Source organism: Lemur catta, chromosome 1 (genome assembly GCF_020740605.2).
Source record: "Lemur catta isolate mLemCat1 chromosome 1, mLemCat1.pri, whole genome shotgun sequence".
Taxonomy (NCBI): Eukaryota; Metazoa; Chordata; class Mammalia; order Primates; family Lemuridae; genus Lemur; species Lemur catta.
Window position 1 is genome coordinate 69,377,557 of NC_059128.1, and position 22,454 is coordinate 69,400,010.

General features: G+C 41.0%; 1 protein-coding gene across 1 annotated transcript in view; it reads right to left on the bottom strand.

Moving 5' to 3' along the window:
* The window catches only part of RYR3 (ryanodine receptor 3), a 338,847-nt gene that overhangs the window by 270,669 nt on the left and 45,724 nt on the right, over positions 1-22,454 (bottom strand). The window contains exons 4-7 of the mRNA XM_045543649.1: positions 9,946-10,020; positions 7,616-7,694; positions 2,119-2,231; positions 683-782 (exon numbers count right to left, since the gene is read on the bottom strand). Of these exons, the coding sequence (XP_045399605.1) occupies positions 683-782; positions 2,119-2,231; positions 7,616-7,694; positions 9,946-10,020 (367 nt within the window). The remainder of the gene's footprint in view (positions 1-682; positions 783-2,118; positions 2,232-7,615; positions 7,695-9,945; positions 10,021-22,454) is intronic.

The following is a 22,454-nucleotide window of genomic DNA, read 5'->3' on the forward strand; positions in this document are numbered from 1 at the left end:
AGGTCATTGACATTTGATTATTCTGCTCAGCTGTGGTACTGCTTACGGGTGAGGTAAGGCCAGTATGTTTATTATATAACTTGAAAGATGCATTGACTTTGTTTGGTTCTAAGAAATAAAATATGTTCGTCAAAGTTTGACGATCTTATTTCCAAAGGAAAAATAAAATACTGATAAAATTTTACTTATTTTTAAATGGCATTCCATAAATATAAGTAAAAACAAATGTCCAAATATACTTTTATTATTGAGGAAGCCCTTACCCCATGTGGAGAGATGCATGGGGAGAAGTATAAACAATGCCACCTTCTTGGCAAATAATCACTTCTAAAACTAAAGTTGCTGAGATCTGTATATGTACAACTAGTAACCATAAATAAAAATGAAAACTCAGTGAGCAAGGGAAGTTGTGTATCCAAGTCCTGAATGCATGCAGTGTTAAAATAATAATGTAGTGGACTCCAAAGGGTTAAAAAATTATGTCAGGCATGCTCCTGTAACCAGAAGTCAGGAAAGAAAATAATTTGCACTGAATTCAGAGAAATAAATTCAACTGAGCTGAAATCATGCTACCTACGTACTAGACATTCAGGTAGAAGCTGAGAAGTAGCAGAAAATGTCAATATATACACCACAAGAGAAACTGGCAGGCCCAGGGCTGAATGCATGTAAAAAAGCACACCTTCTTCGATGCTACTTCCTGAGCACGTAGGATGTACATTCCAGAGTGTTTGCATAAAGGAGGCATCCACTTGTATGTTACCGTTTGATATTGAGAGATGCTGCAGCAGAAACAGAAATGAGACATCCTTTAAATCACCAGTCCAGTCCTCACAGAAGCAGCTCACCTAGAATTTCAAGGATTAAATTAAACAGCCTTACTGTCATCTAGCCCTTTCTACATAGCCTGTGGGAGATTTCTCTACCAGGTCTAGAAGCAGCTTCAAAGTGGGACACTTTATTCTGGGACGAGGAAGTACTCAGCTACAGCAATGGAAGACAAACATAGACTTCATCCCCTCAGCTGGACTGATTCAATACCAAGTCATAAAACGTCTATTCTTTGTAGGATAAGTGAACTCACGAATGGGAAAAATTACCCGGCATTTGGCCTAGGCAAAGTAAACTCTGCCCACAGGGTTGGTTCTGTGAGAAACTCCTCTGACATTTCTCTGGTCTACAGGCATCCCTGTCCCCAGCCAAGGGCTTGATGTTGGTGGTACTTGGCTATTACCCATCCACAGCTGCAGAATCTCACCTGCATCTTTGAACCTCTGCAACACTCCACATGCCGAAACATTTCAAATTCTCTTTCTTTCTCCAGAATAAGCTTATTTTCCTGTATTCCACTCTTTCTGGCTTGTTCTTCACTGGACAAGAGCTAAACAATGTGATAAATTCAGAATAGGAGCTAATGTGCAAATAGCACTTGGGGCACTTTGGCACGGTTTTCTGGACACAGGACTATAATAAAGGATAACTAACTGTTAAATCCTAGGCACTGTGATCATGTGGCAGGGGAGAGAACTTAATCACCTCTCAAATACAGCTGACCCTTTAACAGCAAGGCTATGAACTGTGCAGGTCCACTTACGTGGATTTTCTTCTGCCTCTGCCACCCCTGAGACAGCAAGACCAACCTCCCTTCCTCCTCCTCCTCAACCTACTTAACATGAAGATGACAAGGATGAAGGAAGACCTTAATAATGATCCACTTCCACTTCGTAAATAGTAAATATGTGATTATTTTCTCTTCCCTCTGATTTTCTTAATAATGTTTTATTTTCTCTAGCATTATTATAATAATGCAGTATATAATACATTAGCATACTAAATATGTGTTAATAGACTGTTTATATTATCAGTAGGGTGGGACAGCAGCCTTTCAACAGTAGGCTGTTAGTAGTTGAGTTTTGGGGGAGTTAAAAGTTACATGTGGATTTTTGACTGTGTAAGGGGTTGGCACCCCTAACCCCCAACGTTGTCCAAGGGTCAACTGTATACTGTGTGAAAGCAACTTATTCTACCCAGCCTGTTGTAGCTCAGTTCTCCTTGGCCATCTATTCCTAAAGGAAAAAACTGTGAAAATGAAGGACTCCAGTGATAGGAGGTACTTACAAGGTATCTTTCAGAGGACACACTGACAAGGATGAGATCATCGCCAATTCGAACTTTCTCTCCCTCAGACCTCTGTTTGGAAGCAGGATGTATAGTCCACCAGCAGGCTTCTCCTACACAAAGGTTCCTCAACTTAGTCATTGCTTCACAGAAGCCAATGTCCCTGGTCCTGTCCCTTGTCCTCCTTCCTCCTGATGACAACCCCTCTCGCACACACATGCACACACATGTACATACAGGCATATTCTAGACCTCAATTTCTATTTATCTTATAACCATTCCAGATAGCCCCACATCTGCCCTTGACTCCATCATTTTCATTTTCCCTGGTGACAGAAAGACAGGGCTTGGGAAAGAGTATTGGAGGCCAGAAGCTTTGGAAGGCTTTGGGTATTTTTAATGCTATACAAAAATGTTTTCTTTATAGTCTCTTCCAGATTTTTAAGAACTGACTTCATTGGTCTACTACACATTTGCCCCCCCCCCCCATGAAATTACACCAAAATATCAGTAAAGGGATTTTTTTAAAAGGCTTAAATATTGCAAGGATTCAGACAACAGGTGAAAAATTGGTAGCAAAGAAGAGAAATTGATATTTTGGGAAAAGGACAGCAGATGGATACTTTTAGCCAAGAAAAAGTTAAAACCCAAGTCTTCGACTAAGAAAATGGAGAAGAAACCACTAATAAAAAAGCCCATTCCTGCTATAGATTCTCCCCAGAAAGTCTCTGAAATTGGAGGTAACGGCTACTTGTGAAGGCAGAAGATGGTTTGAACATAGGAGCACGGGTGAATAATTAAAGGTTTATATCCTGATTAGTAAACCCCATGCTCCTTTCCCTCTGCTTCTAGAATGCTACCTGAAAATGCTGAACCATGATTCCTCCCCAAATTTGAGGATTACTTTTTAGGGAAGCCAAACTATCCAAGAAAAAAGAAAGTATGTTTCAGGGTCAATAGTGAAGTGCCCAGATCTTTGCCAGATTACCTAACAGTGAGGCCTAGCAAACAATGAGCCACGATGAGCCACAGCTCGTCAGCTTTTCCTGCCTTTATCTTAACTCAAATGAAGACCAGGGATCACCTGACTCTGAGGAGAGTCTCTGACACGAGCAATAGGAACAAAACAAAAAGGGAAAAAAAGAGACTTGGAGAAAAAGCTTATAAAGGACAAAAGAAAAACTTTAAAAAAATCTTATAATTAATAATCTCAGAGACAAGAAAAAGTTAACAATCATGAAACAGCTATAAAAGTACCCGTGAAGGATTCCTTGAGAAAAAGAAAAATACTCCTTGATCCTGAAAAAAAGGGAAAGAAATATAAGGGTTATAGGATGAAGCTGAAAAAAATCTTCCAGAAGAATGAAGAAAAACCGATTAGAAATAGGAGTGAAAAGAGAATTAGAAAACCAATCTAGAGGAATTCCAGAAAGCAAGACTAGAGAGAAAAAAGGGAGGAAATTCACAAAGACGTAATATTAAAACTTTCCCAAAGCTGAAAAATGAGCATTTCCAGAGTGAACGGACCTACAGACTCCCTAGCACGATGGAGAACAAAGACCTACACTAAGGTCCATTCCTGGGAGTCTTCAGGACAGAAAAGGATCCACGTCAAGACATGTCACTGCAGAATTTCAGACAGGGCAAAAGAGGTGCTCTTAGTAGCTTTCAAAATATAAAAACAGGTCACACACAAAGGAGCTGGAATTAGAATGTAGACTTCTCAACAGCCACATTGTAAGCTAGAAGAAAGCCTTCAGTAAACCGAGAAAAAAAATATTTCCGATGTAGAATTACACTAAACTATGAATTACTTGTGAAACTAGAATCAGGAAACTTTCAGAAAAGATTTTGCCTCTCATGCATCATTTCCGCAAAAGCTACTGGATAACTGTGTTCCACCAAAGTGAGGTGGTAAACCAAGAAGGCTAAAAAAACCAAAAACCAGAAACAAAACAACAACAAAAGGAGATCCAAGAAGCATGAAACCTAGGAGAGAGGCAAAGGGAACCCCCTGCACGATGGTGGATGTTTCCAAGAAGATAAAGTCAAAAAACAGATAATGTGACTGAATCAAATCAGGGGAGATTTTCAGTTCTATAGGACAGTGTGGAAGAACGATTGAATCACAGAAAATTAAGCAAACAAATGAGACAATTATTAACTACTGGAAAACTCTAAAGTGATACAATAAATTACCTGGTCAGAGTATAATATGAAGCTCATTTGCAAATAAAAGTTACAGTTATAGCAATATAAGTAGTTAATATTGATTTGGCAGTTAAATAAAAGTAGACGTAAACATATTGAGTGGGATGAGAAGACAGGGAATAGTGGAGCACAGGTACTAATTTTTTATCAGGACATTCGTAGATAATACCTAATCTGGAAAAAATAACAAAATAGCAAATATGCATATTATCCATAGACAAGTGGTAAGCGATACTAAAAGAGCTAAAAGTAGATGCCTCAGAGAGGGAGGAATCCAGAGCAGGGAGGGCAGAAGACTGATGTTTTTAATAAGCTTAGGAGCACTATTTTTCTCTTTAAACTATGTATGGGTATTACTTTGATTAAATTTTAAATTACGTGACAAAAGAGGTTGACCTCTACATTTGAAGGGGAAAATGATGTGTCTTTTATGTACTCTGTGGACCACTGGAGGGTGTCTGGGCTGCAGGGGGTGCTGAAGAGGCACACACAAGAAGATTATTTTGGTTTCCTCCTGTCTCCTGTGCTCTGCAGCCCAGGGATAGAGCCTCTCCCTGAGTCAATGGGATGGACCAGTCCATGGCCCTAAGACACAACAGGGCTTTAAGTGTAGGTGCTTTAAATACTTCTTTCCTCCTAAGTCCAAATTCCAAAGCTATGTCGAAATCCTAAAAACAAAACAAAACTTTAAGAGGAGAATGGAATAAATTGAGTCATCCAAATCAAGGGTAAAAGGATCATCAATTCTCTGTTAAGTCTAAGAATTTATTTTTGAGTGCATTGGGGGAAAAAATTTCAGAAGTGTTCAAGAAACTTTCTCCTGATATTCTCCTACAGATTCATCTCAGCTACTGAGCAGTTTATTGTTTACAACTCTGAAGAGGTTTCTGAGCCAAAAGTACATTCACAGAATTATCCAGACAGGAAACAGGACGATATTTTCTGTTGCAGTCCACATGAATCTCATTCGGAAGTGAGGAGACGTACCCTGGGTAATACTGAACCTTATCTGAGCTGGATGTGCATTCTCCTTCTCCCTCACAACTAGCCTTCTTCAAGGAGAGTAAGAAATGCTTGGGGTGAGGGAGGTGAAATAACAGTACATTATTTTAGGCTCTAGGTTTTCAGGACAGTCAACTTCTGATCAGTCAACTTGAACTTGGGTTGGCTCATGTGTTTGCCTGGTCTGTCAGCAGAATTCACACCAAATCTGCTTTTAGGAATTTAGAAAAAAGTACTGGAAAGGGTAATAATATTCTCTGCTGTTATTTCCCTTTATTTTTATTGGAGACCCCGATAATTAAATAAATTCCCTGAACACTTGACTAGAAAGTGGTATTTCTCAATTTCTTCCCAGCTCTCAAAAAGTATAAAGTGATTTTACTGATATAAATAGAATCACCATATATGACTTTTCTGATGACATGCTCCAAGACTGACAGCTGGTTTATATTTAGAGGCCAACTTACATTCAGAGTGTGGCACACTTCACTCATTTTGTAATTTTCAGCAAAGGTTGGTAATACCTTAGAGGAAATTATATTTTAAGGATAACACTTAAGCTGAAAACAAAGAAACCTCTAATCAAATTCAAATATAACCTTACCTTAGGAAAAAAGACCCATAATGGGCAGATGTCACCCCATTCTTTTGCTTAGCATGAAAATAAGAAGAGGAGAAGAGAGAAAAAGTTCTCCCCCAGGCACGCTTAGGACACCATGTGCAAGATGCAGAGACAGCAGGTGCACATAGTTTGGACTTGATTTTTTTCCTAGATCATCTAGAAAATCAGACAATTTGGATCCTTCCTTTTTGAAATTGAGCCAATTTTAAAATAAAAAATAAACTTTTGTCCTTTTTTGGCTACTCAACATTGGAATCCTCTCCCTATTAAAGGCAAAATGTCATGGTATTATAGACTAATGTTAATTAGACTCTTTCTACAGTGTGCCTTAGGAGGTTTTCTCTTCCCTATTTTTTTTTTTCCTGCCCAAGTTCCAAGGTTGGGGCTCCAACTTTAGTGAAAGTTCTACTCAATATCTTTTCAACAAATTCTTATTCTGTTCAAGTTAACCTGAATCAATTTCTGTTGTGACGAAGAATCCTGATTGATACTGAGCCCAACCTCTAAATGGAGCACAAATTCCACATGTAATGCCCTTGACTGATGGTCAGTTTGTCCATGAGTATTTCTAGCCATAGGGAGGATCCTTTATCTCAGGGCCAGCTGTTCCCCTGCTGGTTAATTGCAGATGTTACCAAGTGGTTTTTTCCTTTGAAGTGAAAGGTGCCTCCTTTCAACTTCTACCCCTACTTCTATTGGTCTTTGGCATAACCCACAGGAGGTCTGCACCTTCTTTGATACTGTAACTCTGTAGATAGCTATCTTAGTCCTCTGTTCTTCACTTATGGTTTCCATAAATGGTCATCCTGGTCAGCACCTTCTTCGGGACCCATCTCTTGACTGTATTTTTGAAGGCACTCAAAAACATAAAACAAAAATCTAGTGGTTCCCAAAAGATATGATGTATTCCATAGGTGGTAGAAGGCAATTCAATGACATTGAACTATACAGTAAAAACTTTATTTTCTTTTTACTACCATTTTAAGCCTTCTGATTCTATCCGAGAAAAATTTTAAGTTTGGAACTAGTATATCATTAACACTTTTCTAATGTTTGTCAACATCTCAGTTATTTAACAGCATGGGTTTTTTTTTTTTTTCATTATATCTACTTCCATGGAAAGCAATACCAGTTACCTACTTTTAGCAATGATATATGTTCTGTCTGTAAAATTCTAAGTACAAAAGTAAGTAAATTTAAAGAAAAACGAAGTAAATGATATTAAAGGGGATACACTGGAATGGCAAAATCATGATGTTGGATGTCATTGACTAATGTTTAGGAAACACTACTTTAGAAATAGCTTGTTCACTGCAGAATAAAATGAGACTACTCCTTTGATCTAGACACCGTATTTCATTTCTTAAGCCCTTATTATGCTATCTTTATTTTTTTTAGCAGTTATTTAGTATCATTGTTTATCAGGAATGACTTGTCTACTTACTTTCAGTACCAAATGCTAAAAAATAATTTTTCTTTGAGATTCTGGCAGGCTGTGGTTAAAGCATTATGTTCTCCTTCATTCTTAGTTTCAGTGTTTCCATCACAGATTCTTTCTTTAGTTCATTATTCTCCTCCCAAAAAAGTAACACATTCAGGGTCCTTCTCAAAAGCCCTTAGCCCTAGACCCCACTGAGCAGGAGATCTGGGAATGCTGATTACCTGTGGCATGTTCCCGTAGACCTACATCAAAGGCAAGTTTATCCGTCTGGGATCTTGATGTAGTCAAACATGTTAGATACTGCAAAAGAAGAACAGATGCTAGTGAAGTTACACTCTTCCACTGGCTCTTGGTATCTCGCCACTAGTTAGCTTCCAGTTAATTTCAACAATGAGCTGCTCTGAAAAGGGCTCATTTATCTTACTCATTACAAAGTTAATTGGTACGATGCTTTAAGAAAATACTTTTATAATACATTTAAAACCTCAAAGATATTCTTTCTGATGATCCAGTGATTTAACTATAGAATTATATGTTTTAGAAATGAATTTGAAATATTAAAGTTGCCTTAGTTCAAAGATACTCTGAGGAACTTTTAAATTGGGAACAATATAAATGGAACATAAATGACCAGCAATAATGGAAAGGCTAGATAAGCTTTGGTATCTCTATTTTATGGAATGTTATATTATTAAGAGCATTGATCAAGATTGTATAATAGCATGGAACATTGTTTATATTACATTGAACTAAAAAGAAATATATAAAATAGTACATTTTATACAGTTAACATGTACACAAAAATGTAAATGCTTAGCAACCAGACTAAAAGGAATTACACCAAAATAACAGAAGTTAACTTTAGAAGAGGGGTGGGAGAGGACTTGGATGATTCCATCACTTCTATTTATTTTCCAGTTTTGAATTTTTTTATGAGCTTTAAAACTTCTCAAATGATGTTTATGGGTTTTTTTCTGATTATAAAGACACATGTGCCGGTACTTAAGAACAATTTTTAAAATAACTTATTAAAGAACCCCACAGCCTGTCCCCTGTCTCCTTCACTGATGGGCACAGCCTCACATCTTAGAATTAGACTGGGAGGCAGGTGAGCCCTTGGGATGTGCCTTCGGAGCTGTACTTCTAGTTTTCTGCTAGAGGAAGATGGAAAATCATTGCATTATACAAAGTCATATCTCATAGGCTTTATTTTCAGAGTTATTCTTATAAGGAACTAGCCAGTATAGAGTTTATGTTAACTGTGAGTGGGATTTTTTTTTTTAAGGAAGGGTAAACTTAACTATGCATAATGTAATACAAACCTTCATATTTCTACCAAGATGTTAGCCTGAGTTTCAAAGTACTGAGGTTCTGTTTATTCTATTTAGGTAGGTAAAGAGAAGTTTTAGGGTTTTATTTATCCTATGGATAAACACAAGATTCTGAAACTACTACCTCTCAACTCCAGAGATTGTCAGGGTACAAAGTTTCCCCACTCTTAAAAATGTCCCCATCTCCTACTCAGATACACTTGCATTTGGTCATTGTTTGTCCTCTATCTTTGCCACGAAGGACTCCAACAGATGAACATTCAGGCTGAAAAGCTCAGCTTCTTACCAGTGCTCAGGTAAAAAAAAAATACTGCAATAAATAAATTATTTAAGAGGCAGCTGTTGCTCCTGCTGCCAACTCAATAGTTCAAGCTTTGCGATGAACTTTGCATCCTGCTGCAGGTGTAAATGTATGAAAATAAAGTCTTGAGTTAATGTATCAGTTTTCCACTAGGACTAGAGAAAGACAACCAATCTTCCTTACACTGACAGATTAGGAACTGAGAGTTAACATTATTGGAGTTGGCATATATTAGTTTTCATTGAGATCATAATATTATTCCTAATACTTACTGCAAAAGGTCTTACCTGTAGTTTAAAAATTATATTTATTTAAAACATGCAAATTTTTTCAAGTTACACTGGGTTATCACCATTCTGATTAATTCTGGGTCTAGATCCCTGATTAGTAATAGCGGATCCACTTTCTGTGAGTATCTTGCCCCTATCTTCCTCCTGCCTCTAGATTAACACAATGCCTCCAAATCCTTCCAGAACTGAAGGCAATGAGTATCATTCAATTTCTTTTCGGTAAGTAAAAGAGGAGAAAAGTCACAAACATCCCATTTTATTCATTTTCCTTCTATCCTGGTTCTCCTTATATACTAAAGAGACCAACAAATATTTATTGAGAATCTAGTATGTCAAAGCATCGTACCTGACCAGGTTAGGTTTGGTGAAATAAAATAAAAAAGACATGGTTCTCTTCCTCATGAAGTTGGAGACAGGGTGTCAGACATTAAGCAAACACAAATATATAATTGCAGATTGAGGTAGGTGATGTGAAGGAAATGCTAAGACGATAATGTGCTATAATTAGTTACATTCCACTTGCTCCTGCTGTTTCCTTGGAATTGCTGGTTTCCTGTACTCCCCCGGCCCCTACCCTTTCATTTTCGCCTCCTCCTTGAATGGCGAACAGGGACCTCAGACGTGCTTACCATTCCGCTGAAGGAGTGCCTCAGGAGAATCGCATGTCCATACAGCAGGGTCCTGTGGCCACCCCCTTGTGCTGCCTGTGGGTTGAGAACGAAAGATGTCAGCATCCGCCAGCTCTGGCTTCTCTGTGAGCAAAGCAGCACGAGAATTCTGGGAGACAGACTGCCAGGGAAAGACCCATCGCAAAGCTCCCAAAGAATTTATTCTAGAAGCAAGTGGCCGGCCTGCGGGCGGAAGGAGACTCGTGATCACAGCCATGCAGCATCCTTGGGAGAGGGTGTGTGGGGCCAAACCTCTTCTCAGAAAGGGTCCTGCCCAGGATCAGCAGAAACCCAGAGCTGCTCTACCAGGCAAGCATGAAAATGAGGCAGGTACCGCTTACCTTCCTTTGAAACTTCTCAGAAGCGTTCAGGGAGAGAGAAACAAATGTGATGTAGCTACAGCCTAGCGACAGAAAGGCAATGCAGCGGGCAGACACATGGTCACGCTTTGTGCCCTGCAGTCTCTCCCTCCAAGGCACATGGGCCTTCTGCCCACTGCCTCAACCAGGTCCTTTCTACACAGATCTCACCAAGGAGGGCGAGCTCTGAAATCCAGGGCTTTAAAAGGGCACCCAGTTACGCAGAAATAGATCCTTCGGTCAAAAGACCATCTAGCACCTTTTCTGCCTCCCCAGGCAGCTCTCTGGCTATTTGCCCAGGGGCTTCCCCAACAGCGGGAGAGGGAGGCCTGAGAGGAAGACAAGGCCCAACATGAAGCTGCTGGTGTCTTTTCTTATTTCTTCCCTTCATCTGATTCCCATATTACTACACTGAACTGAAGAGGACATGATATAAGATAGCACTATAATTTATTCTAGTCAGAGGTGAGCAGGTAGCATGGACAACTCAAATCTACAGAACATTCTAGAATTTTCTGGCATCAACATTTCCAACCTCTTACCTAAGTCTCCCTTCATCATGCTAACCTGTTCTCAGAGACAGTCAACATTTTTTGATCACATCCCTCCTTTCAGGAGAAAAAACCTGAGCCTAGGCCCTCCCCTCCCCAAACACACATAAAAAGAGAATCCAAAGCTTGAGACAAAAATTAATTATGAAGAGAAATTCTAGCATTTTCCTTCTAGACAGCCTGTTTTATTCAGAGCTACAGACCAGCAGACCAAAGGCTGGCTTGGGGTTCTGCCCGTCTCCCGTGTCCACCTCCAACCCCAGTGGTGAGCGATGTGGAGGAAGGGGGGGGTCAGGTGGTGTGGAGGTTAAGGCCTTGAGTAATATCATTTCAACTCTGTTTGGATTAACAGAATCACTCTGTCAAAGAGATGGTTTTTCATGTCCTACAACAAGCCTAAAGAAAAGAAAAAAGATAAAAGTGGTATCATGTTCAAAAATAGCCGGTAACTAAATATAAACTCGACTGTGCTTTTTTCCCACAGCTATAGAGATATTTAAGTGTTCTCCACGCTTTGATACTACACAGGAATCACAATGCTCTTCACAGCATTTCCAAATTTCTTGAAATAATTTGCACTAACTTTAGTTTCTGTATTTACAAATGTGTCAACAGCTTACATTAAAATTAGACATACTAAATAATTTTCACATCTTGTCAATCTAACCAAAATTGGCCCTATCCACTTATGTTATTACAAGTTGACTGATGGTTCCCAATGGCTTACATTGTGGGCGTATGCTCTCAAACTGGTCCTATGTCTCACAATGAACTGCTGACTAAATCGTATCTCCTACTGTTAACCATGGGTCACACCTTCCTCCAGTTCTTTGTTCCTATCAACTCTGTAATGGTAAGTAGCGGAGTCAAAAGTGGCTGACCCCAAAAAGTGGCATGGAGCAGCTTGTGCTCCTCTTCTCTGGCACTACTGAAAACATCTGTGGACGCTCATGTCCCTTACTGATGTGCCAACAGAAAAGCAGAGCGACTAAAGTACCCCCCCACCAGGGTACTTTACCCCAAATGGGAAGTCACTGTGTAAAACCCCAGAGCCTTCACTTCCCCAATCTTCCCTTCTCTGAGGCCGTGCTTCTTAGAGGCGGGTGTACATCAGAATCGCCCAGACTCCACTCCACACTGTCTGCTTCAGTTGGCCTGTTGTGTGGCCTGAGAATCTGCCTTTCTAACAGGTCCCTGGTGACACCGAGCTGCCGGTGCAGGGCCTGTGGTTTGAGAACCACTGCTTCAAGAGATCAAGTCTCAGTCTAGAAGACAGAGCAGCTTTTCCTGCAGAAACTTTGATAATTAGCGTCATGGTGATCGCCACCCTTGGGCGCACAGCACGCATCAAGTGCTTTATGCACCACCATAGTTCATTCCCAGCGACTCTTCAAGGTAGGAATGATGTCCCTTGTTTTGTACGCAAGGAATATGATGCTCAAAGAAGGTAAGTGTATCACCTTATGGCTCACAGCTGATGTGGAGGTGGCGGTGATGGGATTTGAACTCAGGGTTAATGCAAGAGCCTGAGATCATTTGGCTGTACTTTTTATAGTATGCTCATTTGATGACTCTTTGCAAAACCCATGTACAAAGTGCCAGTAAGAGTAGGATAGGAAGGTAACTCCTCAGCTGCCTCACGGAGATGAACTGATATAGCTGGGACTTAATGAGCTCTGACCATATGGCAGGCACAGAGCTGTGCCAAGTGTTACACATGAATCATGTTATCTTCTTAGCACTGCAAAGTGACTATAGCAATCAACCCCATTTTACAGTTGCACAGACTGCCCCATTTTACGGTTGTACAAACTGAGGCTTAAAGTGATTAACTTGCTCAAAATCACACAGGTTCCAAATTCAGAGCCAGTATTTAATGATGACAAGGGCACTCAACTACAGCTATACTGTCTTTCTGTAGTTTGGTAGGGAAGGTTTGTGAATAAAAATCATGCTACAAATGGAAATGGCATGCCCATAAGACAGAGTGTCGGCATAGACTAAGAGGGTACAGCAGCTGTCACAGAAGAACTTTATTGAAAAGGTGGACCACAGCATGCTGGTAGGACTGTTGAAATGACTGCACAGTGAGAAAGAGGAACACACCGGGTTGAAGGCCCGGAAGGGGGAGAACAAAGCGCACATGGGGACTCACAGCCCAGCTGCTGGCCGGCACTGGGTGGGCGAACAGAACGGTTGGAAACACGGTAGGATGCAAGCGAGGGGCGGTCAGATCACGGAGGGCTAAGACTGACTGACCCAGCGAGTGGACTCTGTTCCACGGCCAGGGGACACTGGAGTAGGGTTTTGAAAGGAGTGTGTCACAATCAAAGCTGAACTTTGGAAGGGAACCCTGACTGCAAAATGCTGGAAGGAACGGAGGGGTGAATGAAGCCCTAGCGGCAGAAAAGATCCTTCTCTCCTTTCGTTTCCATGAAACGGTGGGAGGGGTGAGCACACCCGACATCTTGGAGTCAGTCATCCCTCACTCCTTTCTTCCCCTTACACCCCCAGTCGGTCCAAAGCACCTTTCAGTGCCGCCTTCACAATATTCTCCCACCTCCCTCCGCAGCGCCCTGCTGCTGCCCATCTGGCCACCCTGCTGTGGGTGGCACCACATGGGGCCTTCTAGGGCCTTAAGTGCAGTCTTTTGACTCAGTCCAAATTTTACAGAACAAATCCTTTAATTAAGACGGATGAAGCAGAGAAAGATGAAGCCTTTCTTGCCTCCTTTGGTGCTTAAAAAAGAACAATCTTGAAATCAGAAGGCCGCAGGTTCCCCACCCGAGTTGCCAGTGCCTCCTAACTGCTCCGGCTCTGCCCTCTCCTTTCACAGTCTGAGCCACCCCGGCAGCCACAGCCATCCTTTAAAAACTGCAGGTCACATCACATGACTTTCTTGCTCAACCTCCCCCCTGACCCCCTGGGGCTTCTTATCACACTTAGAGCACAAGTATAAAGCTTCACTGTGGCCCCTAAGGCCCTGCATCAGGAGTTGGCAAATTTCCTCCGTGAAAGGCCAAATAGCAAATATTTTAGGCTTTGTAGGTCATATGTGATCACTGTCACATAGTCCTCTCTTTTTTTTAAATTTTAAACGTCCTTATCAAAATTTAAAAACCATTCTTAGAGGATTGTACACAAATGGGCTGCAGGCTGGATTTGGCCTGCTGGTTGTAACCTCCCAATTCCTGGTTCCCTCACACTCTGTAACTTCACCCACCGGCAGCATGCTTCCCATCACTCCCTCTGCTCCAGCCATCCTGGCTTTCCTCTAGTTTTTAGATAAGCATGCTCCTGCCACAGGGCCTTTGCACGTGTGCTTCCCTCTGCCTGGAATGTTTCTCCTCCAATTTCTCATGGTTAATTTCTACCCTTTACGCAGTTCTGGGCTCAGCTCTCTCGTTAGAAAAGCCTTCTAAAAGAACAATCACCCTTACTCTATCACATTTTTTATCATCTCTCATTGCATTTATTGTTTTTGGTATGTATCTACCTTCTCTCTCCCTAAATTATAAGCTCCATGAGTATGTTGTGTCCTCTGCCTTATCAACATCATTTTTATCAGTGCCTGGCACATCATAGGAGGTACACATTAAGTATTTCCTGAGTGAATTAATAAATAACTGGAGGAGGTGGTCCTTTTGTTTCTACTTCACAGATAGGAAAAAAAGAGGCATAGAGAATTTAAGAAAAATTCCCATCGTTGGTTTATAAGCAGTGAATGTGGATTTGAACTTGAGTCTACTCTTTTCATTATTTGATATTAATTCTAGAATAACATTCCAGGAAAGATGTGATATGCTACATAGAAGATCTGTTCCTAAGGAGGGTCTGGACTTCGAGACTGTGAGACTTTATCAGGATAATATTCCCATTCCTGTTACGAGTGACCTTGGCTGTTACCATTGGCAGAAGAAGAATATTTAATTCCATCTCATGGGATGGGGGTGGGTCAGAGAAAAGCTGGTAAAAGGTTCTGAGGCCATGTCCAGAGGAAAACTTTTCCACTAGATCATTAATTCAATCATCTCGCCTATAATTTCAAGATTAATTTTCATCACTGACATTTCTTTTGGTAGTTCCCAGAGGACACAGCCTCCTAGTAAGATAAACCAGATATAGCAACTAGAGGGGAGGGGACTGTGCTTCTATCTATCCACACAAAAATGTTTCAAGACTGTTCGATCTCTAAGCCGTCTTCTTTTATGATCTGGGACCCTAAAGTCCACTTTGTGGGTCCCAGGATCTAAGAAATATTTCAAAGTCCCAGGAAGGCTCCTGGCTGAACCTAATACAGTCTACCAAGCTTCAGGGGCCATGCTTCTGGGAGGTCTTGTGGGATATGAAATCATTTTCTAGACGTGGATGTGTGTGCTTTAATTTTCTCTTCTTTGCACACCTCACTTCTGTTCCACTCTTTCAGGCTATCAAAGAAAGGTGTCTTTCTAGAAGGTCACAGAACAACATTTCCTGAACAGACTGGAGGCTCTTTATATTGCTCGGAAGGTTTGCATTTCTTTTGATACAAGTGACAACTAAATTACAACAATGCCCTATGAGTAAAAACAGTATCTAACAGTAGAAATAAACAAAAACAAGTAACTCAGTGTATTCAGTTAGAAAACATAATGAAAGATTCTACTAATGATTGCTACAAAATATTAAATTTTTAGAAATTAGATGAGTGAAATCTTCAAAATGAAAACACAAAACTTTATTGCATAAAATAAAATTTGATTTGATGAAATGGAAAGGTGTGTTTTGTTACAGAATGAGAATACCAATATTTGTACATGTGGAGTCTCCTAAATTTAACTTATAGGTTTAATGTAATTTTCATTAAAATTCCAATAGGATATTTTGGAATTCAACAAAACTGCTATAAAATTAATCTTGAAATATAAACAGTAAGGAACTTATATCCCAAAAAGGACCCATATTTTAGTAAATGTCACAAAGCAAAATTAATTAATTCACTCTGGTACTGGGTCAAAAAGAAGAAGATAGCACAATATAGATAGTTCATAAACAGATGTGACTATATGAAAATGTAGCACATGATAAAGCAGATTTTCAGCACAATAGGAGTAGGGCAGGATTATTAAGCACATATCTCTGTGATATGTGAGTAGCAAATCAGAAAAGCATTCAGTAAGATTCACAGGACACATAGAAAGAGATTCTGTATGGATAATAGAGTTAAATATTTCATTTTAAAATTAAATTCTGGAACAACTAGCATGTGATAGAATAAATAATCTACCTCCTTTACAGACTTAATACTTATCCATGCTTTGAAGAAACAGATATGCTCGGAGGAAATAAAAGATATGATTGTGCCAAAATTACTGAACTTCAGCACAATGGAAACACCAACATTCAATAGACTACAGACAGACTTTGTATCACTATGACAAAAGGGTTAAGATCTCATTGAAATGTAGAGAAAAAAAAAAAACAGGCCTCAAGAAGTAGGCAAAGGATATGAATAAATGATGCATATCAAGAAAATTAAAACATATGGAAAATATTCTATCTCTTCTAGTAATAAAAGAAATGACACTCAGAGCAACTTTGATGTATCATTTTATGTCTACAAAATTTGCAAAAGTGGGGAAAAAACTCAATGTTGTCAGAGTTGCAATTTAGCTGATACGATCCTGTGCACGGTGGCACGAGTACAACCCTTTTGCAAAGCAATATGGTAATATATAAAAAGGGCTGTAAAGAAGCCCATAACCTTTGCTGCAGTAATTCTACTTCTGGGAACAATTCAAGAGAATCAAAAAACATATGCACACAGCTGGAATAAGAGCATTATAATGGGGGCAACAAAATAAAAAACTTGAGAAGAACCTAAATATTGCCACCCACCCCCACATTATCTAGTAAATCATGGGGCTTCTTCAGGATGTTCTATCCTGTAACCATTACGATGACAATGACAGAGGCTATGTGGAAACACAGAAAAATGTTTATAAGTAGAATACAAAATGCCTTCAATTATTTACATATATACAATAATGATAAGGAAACCTATAAAAACAAAATACCCATTTGGTTGGTTGCAGAACCATTGCACTTTTTCCTTTTCTAAGCTTTTCTTTAACTCTATTACATCATCATCTCCATGAAAAGTGTATGTGTGTGGGGTGACAACACCACGTTATATGTGTTTGGTGAGATGGAGTGCTATAAAAGTATTTTATCTATTCCTATGCCTTCCGTTGCTCATGGGTGTGATTAATTTGCCAGGATCCTCAGTAAATGACTGTACCCCTGAGTGGCAGACGGGGACACATATCTAGCATGCGTGCTTTAGGCACTGACTCTCCTGGTGTTTCATGGAGAACCCAGAGAGGCAGCCTTTATTCAAGACACCTGAACCGCTCCTTATAGCTCCCTCAGGCTCGGCACCAGGCCCCACAGGAAGTCTCTCTCGCCACAGGGTCTCGCTCCTGCTTGGGTCTCAGCCCCACTGGCTCCTCTGACTGCCCCTCAGGGACTCTTCACGTTGGATCCCGTTCTTATTTCTGAGGACTTGGTCCTGTACTCTTCCATGCTTCCCAAGGCTGCCTCACCCAGCTCTGAGATTCCAGGTCCACCTTCCCCACCTGGTCAGCAGATCATCCCCTTCTGGCCAAACTCTGAAGACCTCAACAAGCAACCCACTTTTCTAGGGGGAGTGGACAGACAGGGCTGGACAGTGCTTCCTGGTGCAAATGACACTGAAAGAATTCATGGGGCATTTCCCAAACAGGTCTTGGATTGTAAACACCTGGTAACAGGGACAATTTCCTCTCTAACGATAGATAAAGAAGGACTTCATTATAGTACATTGGAAATTAGAAAATTTAGCCCAGGAGTGGGAGGGGTACCTGCACAGATTAATGCCATTTGTGATTAGGAGTCAGAGCCAGGAATTACCACACTGCAGCCATCCTAATTCCCTGAAATTACGTATGAAACCCTGAAGAGGCCAATGTGGGACACTTAACTGGCTTTTTCACTATCTTTTTTGGATCAGATACTCCACTCCTCAAGAGGGAAACTGCCAAACCCTGCTTTTCCTGGGCTAAACAGAGATGCTGCCTACTTCCCATGGCTCTCAACCTCGGCTATAAAATATTACACAAGAGTAAGGTGCCACTGTTTTAATTTGACACCTTGATTTTCTACTTATAACAGGATGGTTAATATGAACCTAAAACCAACAGTCAGAGGTGCCTAAGCCACTGATTACAGAAAGCTTCATGAAGAGGTTTCCCCTCTAAGAAATCTTTCGAGTGAATCTGGGGCAACCCAACCAGGACCGTGCAGGCCCTGAAAACAAATGCATTTGAAAGAAGACTACATCCTTGGTGTCTTTCATGGGCATCTTGGGATATTGTTAAAAACTGAAGTCATGAAATAGCATTTTAATGAAATTTAGAAAAGAGAAGGAAAGTGTAACATCTGATATCTCCACTTGCCCAAATTCAGGTATCAGGGCAGTCTGTCTTGATAAGTCAGCAGTTGCCTTACTGAAAAGACAATCCCAAATGTCAGAGGCTATCAGGCACAAAAGGACATCCCCTCATCCCCCTACCAAAAAAAGTCGGTTGTGTCTGGTGACAGGAGGACCTTTGGCAGTCACTGCTCCCTCTGCTACTGTGCTCCCGTAGAGTGATGTTGACTCTAGGGAGCCCGACCTCCCACCCCCACAGGGCTGCCTCCTCCCCACTTCCTCATATCACAGGACGGAGAATAATGCTCTCAAAGCAGTGCACAGAGAGGCTATTCACCTCTGCTTTATTTTTTAAGTATATAAACTTTGCCACTAAACAAAGAAAACATAGGCAAAAACCAAACAATCCATCCTCCACTACTCACCACGGAACATCAAATTTACCATTCCCATGGTTTGCAATTTATTGAATCCAGACAATCCTCTCTCTTACAAGTTCCCAGAATTATTTTTCCTGGGTGAGAAGGTTGTGCAATCTCCTTTTTGCTCATGTCATTAATTTCACAGTCACACGGAAGTATTTTAGGACAAAAGCATGAAAGGCCAGGGCCTAATTTGAGAAGCTGTAAATTCTAGGTCATGAGCATGATTTGCAGTAAGTCTGCACAGCAATGAAGTAGTCTCTCCCAGAAACCTATCTACTTGGCTTCTGTTTTGCAAAAGCATGGCCCATGGGGTAAGTCAAGTCTGAGAGGTGGCTCAGATGGGTTGGGGACTGCAAGGAGGTACTGTGGTAGCCCAGAGTCGATTCTTTCCTGTGGGCCCTTAAAGCCGGGGGAAGGAAGAGCCCCTACATGGTGCAGACTGAAGACAACTGAAGACTCTCCTGCTCTCCAATACTTTAAAATTAAGAGCTACTGACCTATGAGAATCTATGTAGATTTGTGCAACTATTTCTCACCTCTTTGCCCCAATCCACAATGATTGGGAAGAAATTAAATTACTCTTTGGGGTTCCCACTAGGCTTGGGATTTTATAAACCACTGCTTCTTCACTGAGGAATAAAAGGTGGCTGCTGGGATGCGTCCAAATTTGGTACAAGGCCATCCTGGATGCTCCTGTGCTTTCCTTTGAGCACAGATGCCACATGGGAGCCAGAAAGCCAAAATGGCAGCCCTCACACACGCTTCTCATCATGGTGACTTTTAAAAGAACAACTCGATAGGAGATAGTTGTCAGGGTATTAATGACATTTAGATTGATGACAAGTATACTTTGCAAAGAGATGAGGCAATTATTTTTCCTCTAGATTAATTTTCCCCTTTCTTCCATAGCTAAAAGACAGATTTCCAAGAATCTGACATTGCCAAGTTCCTTCTTTATATTAAAGGACCCTGTCAGCCAAATTTGTTTTCCAGTCACTGCTCTGGTTTTTGTTTGAACCACCCAAACTCCTCATCATTCATCCAACCTCTGATGACACAGTGGACCAGGGGCCACTTAAAGTCAAGACCAAGAGCTCTACCTAATCATTTCCTTTCACCAAATATAACATATGATGAATATTTCCCACAAAGAGACTAACATTTAAAAAATTAGATTACCTTGACATGAAAAATTGAACACTGTCTCTAATCTACTATTTCTCTGTTTAAAAAAAATCAGTGTTCATCCTGGGGATTTACAAATAATAAAATAGGAGGTTTTTTTTTATTTTTAATCATAAAACCCCTGTTGAGTACTACTGTGTATAAACATCTCTACCCACATGGGCTATCAAGCAGAAGGTCAAATTGTATTTTGTTATCTGATCCTTCTCCCTCTTTCTTGTGCTCCTTAAACCTCATGTTTTCTTCCTCCCAGATGTCCTATTATCAACCAACCTCTATTTTCTTCATCCCTCTATCCTTGTTGTACTGGTTCCAGCTATGATCTCGCTGGATAGAGACTGATTCATCCTGTTCTCTCTATATCCACATAATGAGCCTCGGGCCGAGTTTATATTCCCAAGCAAAACAAACAGCTTGATTTTCCCTTGAAGTACACGAAGTGACCTTGGGTGGAGAAGCCGATCCTCAAGGCTACTGTGTATGTGCAGGCTGTGGATAGGTAGGGGAACAGGTGCCCCTAATACTTCGTACCTGTGCATGGAGCATATGCTCTTCTGAGGGTAATGACATCATTCTTCTGAACCTCTCATGGGTTCATTCTAGAGAAGTGGCCCTCAGTGCCAGTTACAGACGAGACTAAATAGTGGAGCTTTAAATATGAACACAAAACAAGAAAAAAACCCATAAACACTGGGCCATTTTCATAAGATTCTGATTTGGTGGGCCCAAGGTGGGGCCCAGGCTCCCAGATAATTCTGATGCACAGCTAGGCTTGACAGCCACCCCTCTGGGACTTCCCCAGCCACGCTGGACCCTTCATCCAAGTAATCAGTATGATGCTCACAGTCAGCAAGTACTTCTCTTTCTCAGAACCATCCTTTTACCAGTGATTGACTTTCCTTTTAATATTTCTCCAGAACCCCAAAGGAGCAAACAACAAACATGATTGCTTTCCCTTGCCCTTGATAGCTTAGGACTAATGTTTGACTCTCTCTGCCTCTCTCTCAGCTCTGCTGTCATATATGTGATGGACACAAATCCCTGCTATAAAACCTACGTGGTGAAGATTCCAGATAACCCAGGCTTAACAGAGGAAGGGTTCCAGGCCAACCATGCTTAGTGCCAGATCCACCCATTTTCACAACATCAAAGGTCAGCTGGACCTTTTACTAAACTACCACACACACAATCTGAACCTTCCTACCCACCTGTCTGGACTCTACAGGCCTGAGAAGAGGTGGAGTTAATAGCAAAGAACAAAGCAGGTTAGGAGGAAAGAGACTTGCACCACTTATGCTCTTACTACTTGGTCACCCCTCTCTTGAATTATTCACCTCTGATTTTATGTTCTCACCCTGGTTCCTGTGCCTTGCAGATCTGCAGCCCTTAAGGGTACACTTCAGCATTCTGCATTCTTATTTACAGAATTCTACTTTTCTTTTGGTATCTGCAGGGTTAGTATGTCTCAAAGTTGTTCTGAGTTGTCTAACACTTGGACAGTGCTATTTACATGGCTGCTCTCCAAAGCCCACCTTTCAGAGACCTGGCTTAGATCCAGGTGTTCCTCCCATGCACTAGCCATTCTGTCAAAGGGAAAAATAAAAGCTAAAATAAAAAAGTCTCCTCTGCTGATCTGTGAATGGAGGCTGGGACCCGAATGGAGTGAGCACCATCTGATGTATTTTCTCCCCGTTGTGCAGGGAGCAATTCATCACTCATGGGGAGGATAACCTACTGGGGCTGACAGTACAGCCTGACTGCCCCTGAGCTGCAAGACACTGTGGAGGCCTTGTGGCAAGGGAAGAAGGTATGTTAAAAGTAGCATCTGCAGAGCTCCTGTGAGAACAGGAGGAGGAGGAAGAGAAGAGGTGGCCGGCTCAAAGACACCAAGCACAGTTCACAGTTTGAAAAAAAAAATCCACAAAATTAATAAAACTAAATCTCAGTTGTGTTGATATTTGCCTCCTTCAATGGATGGAAACAAAATATAAGTCATTCAGTTCCCAAGGGGATTGGCCGTTACCATTAACGTAATGTGATGACTTGGTACCAAAAAGAACATTGTCACTGATCCAGGCTCTTTCCACTGGGAGAGATCACTGTTGACTAGGAATCATCTTCAGAAACCTGAAGAAGCAAATATGTTACCTAAGAGAAGCAGTGTGATGCTCCCCAGTGAGAGGGAAAGCCAGCGGGACAGACTGACCTGAGCCAGGGCAGAGGATACAAATCCCTGGCAACTGTATCACTGTCTGGTCACCAGAATGGATCTACGGCAGCCTGGAGAATCAAAGAAGATCTTCCTTGACACCCTAGAAAACTGTGCCATGAAACCAGAGGACGGAAAAGACACACAGTAGGTGCTCAATAAATGCTTTCTAAACAAATGAATGGAGAAAGGACAAGCACAGTACCACAGAGCTAAGGACCACAGGAACTCTGTTACCTCAAAGAGAAAAAACTAATTGGATAAGCTCTCATATTAAAAAAATTAAGTAAG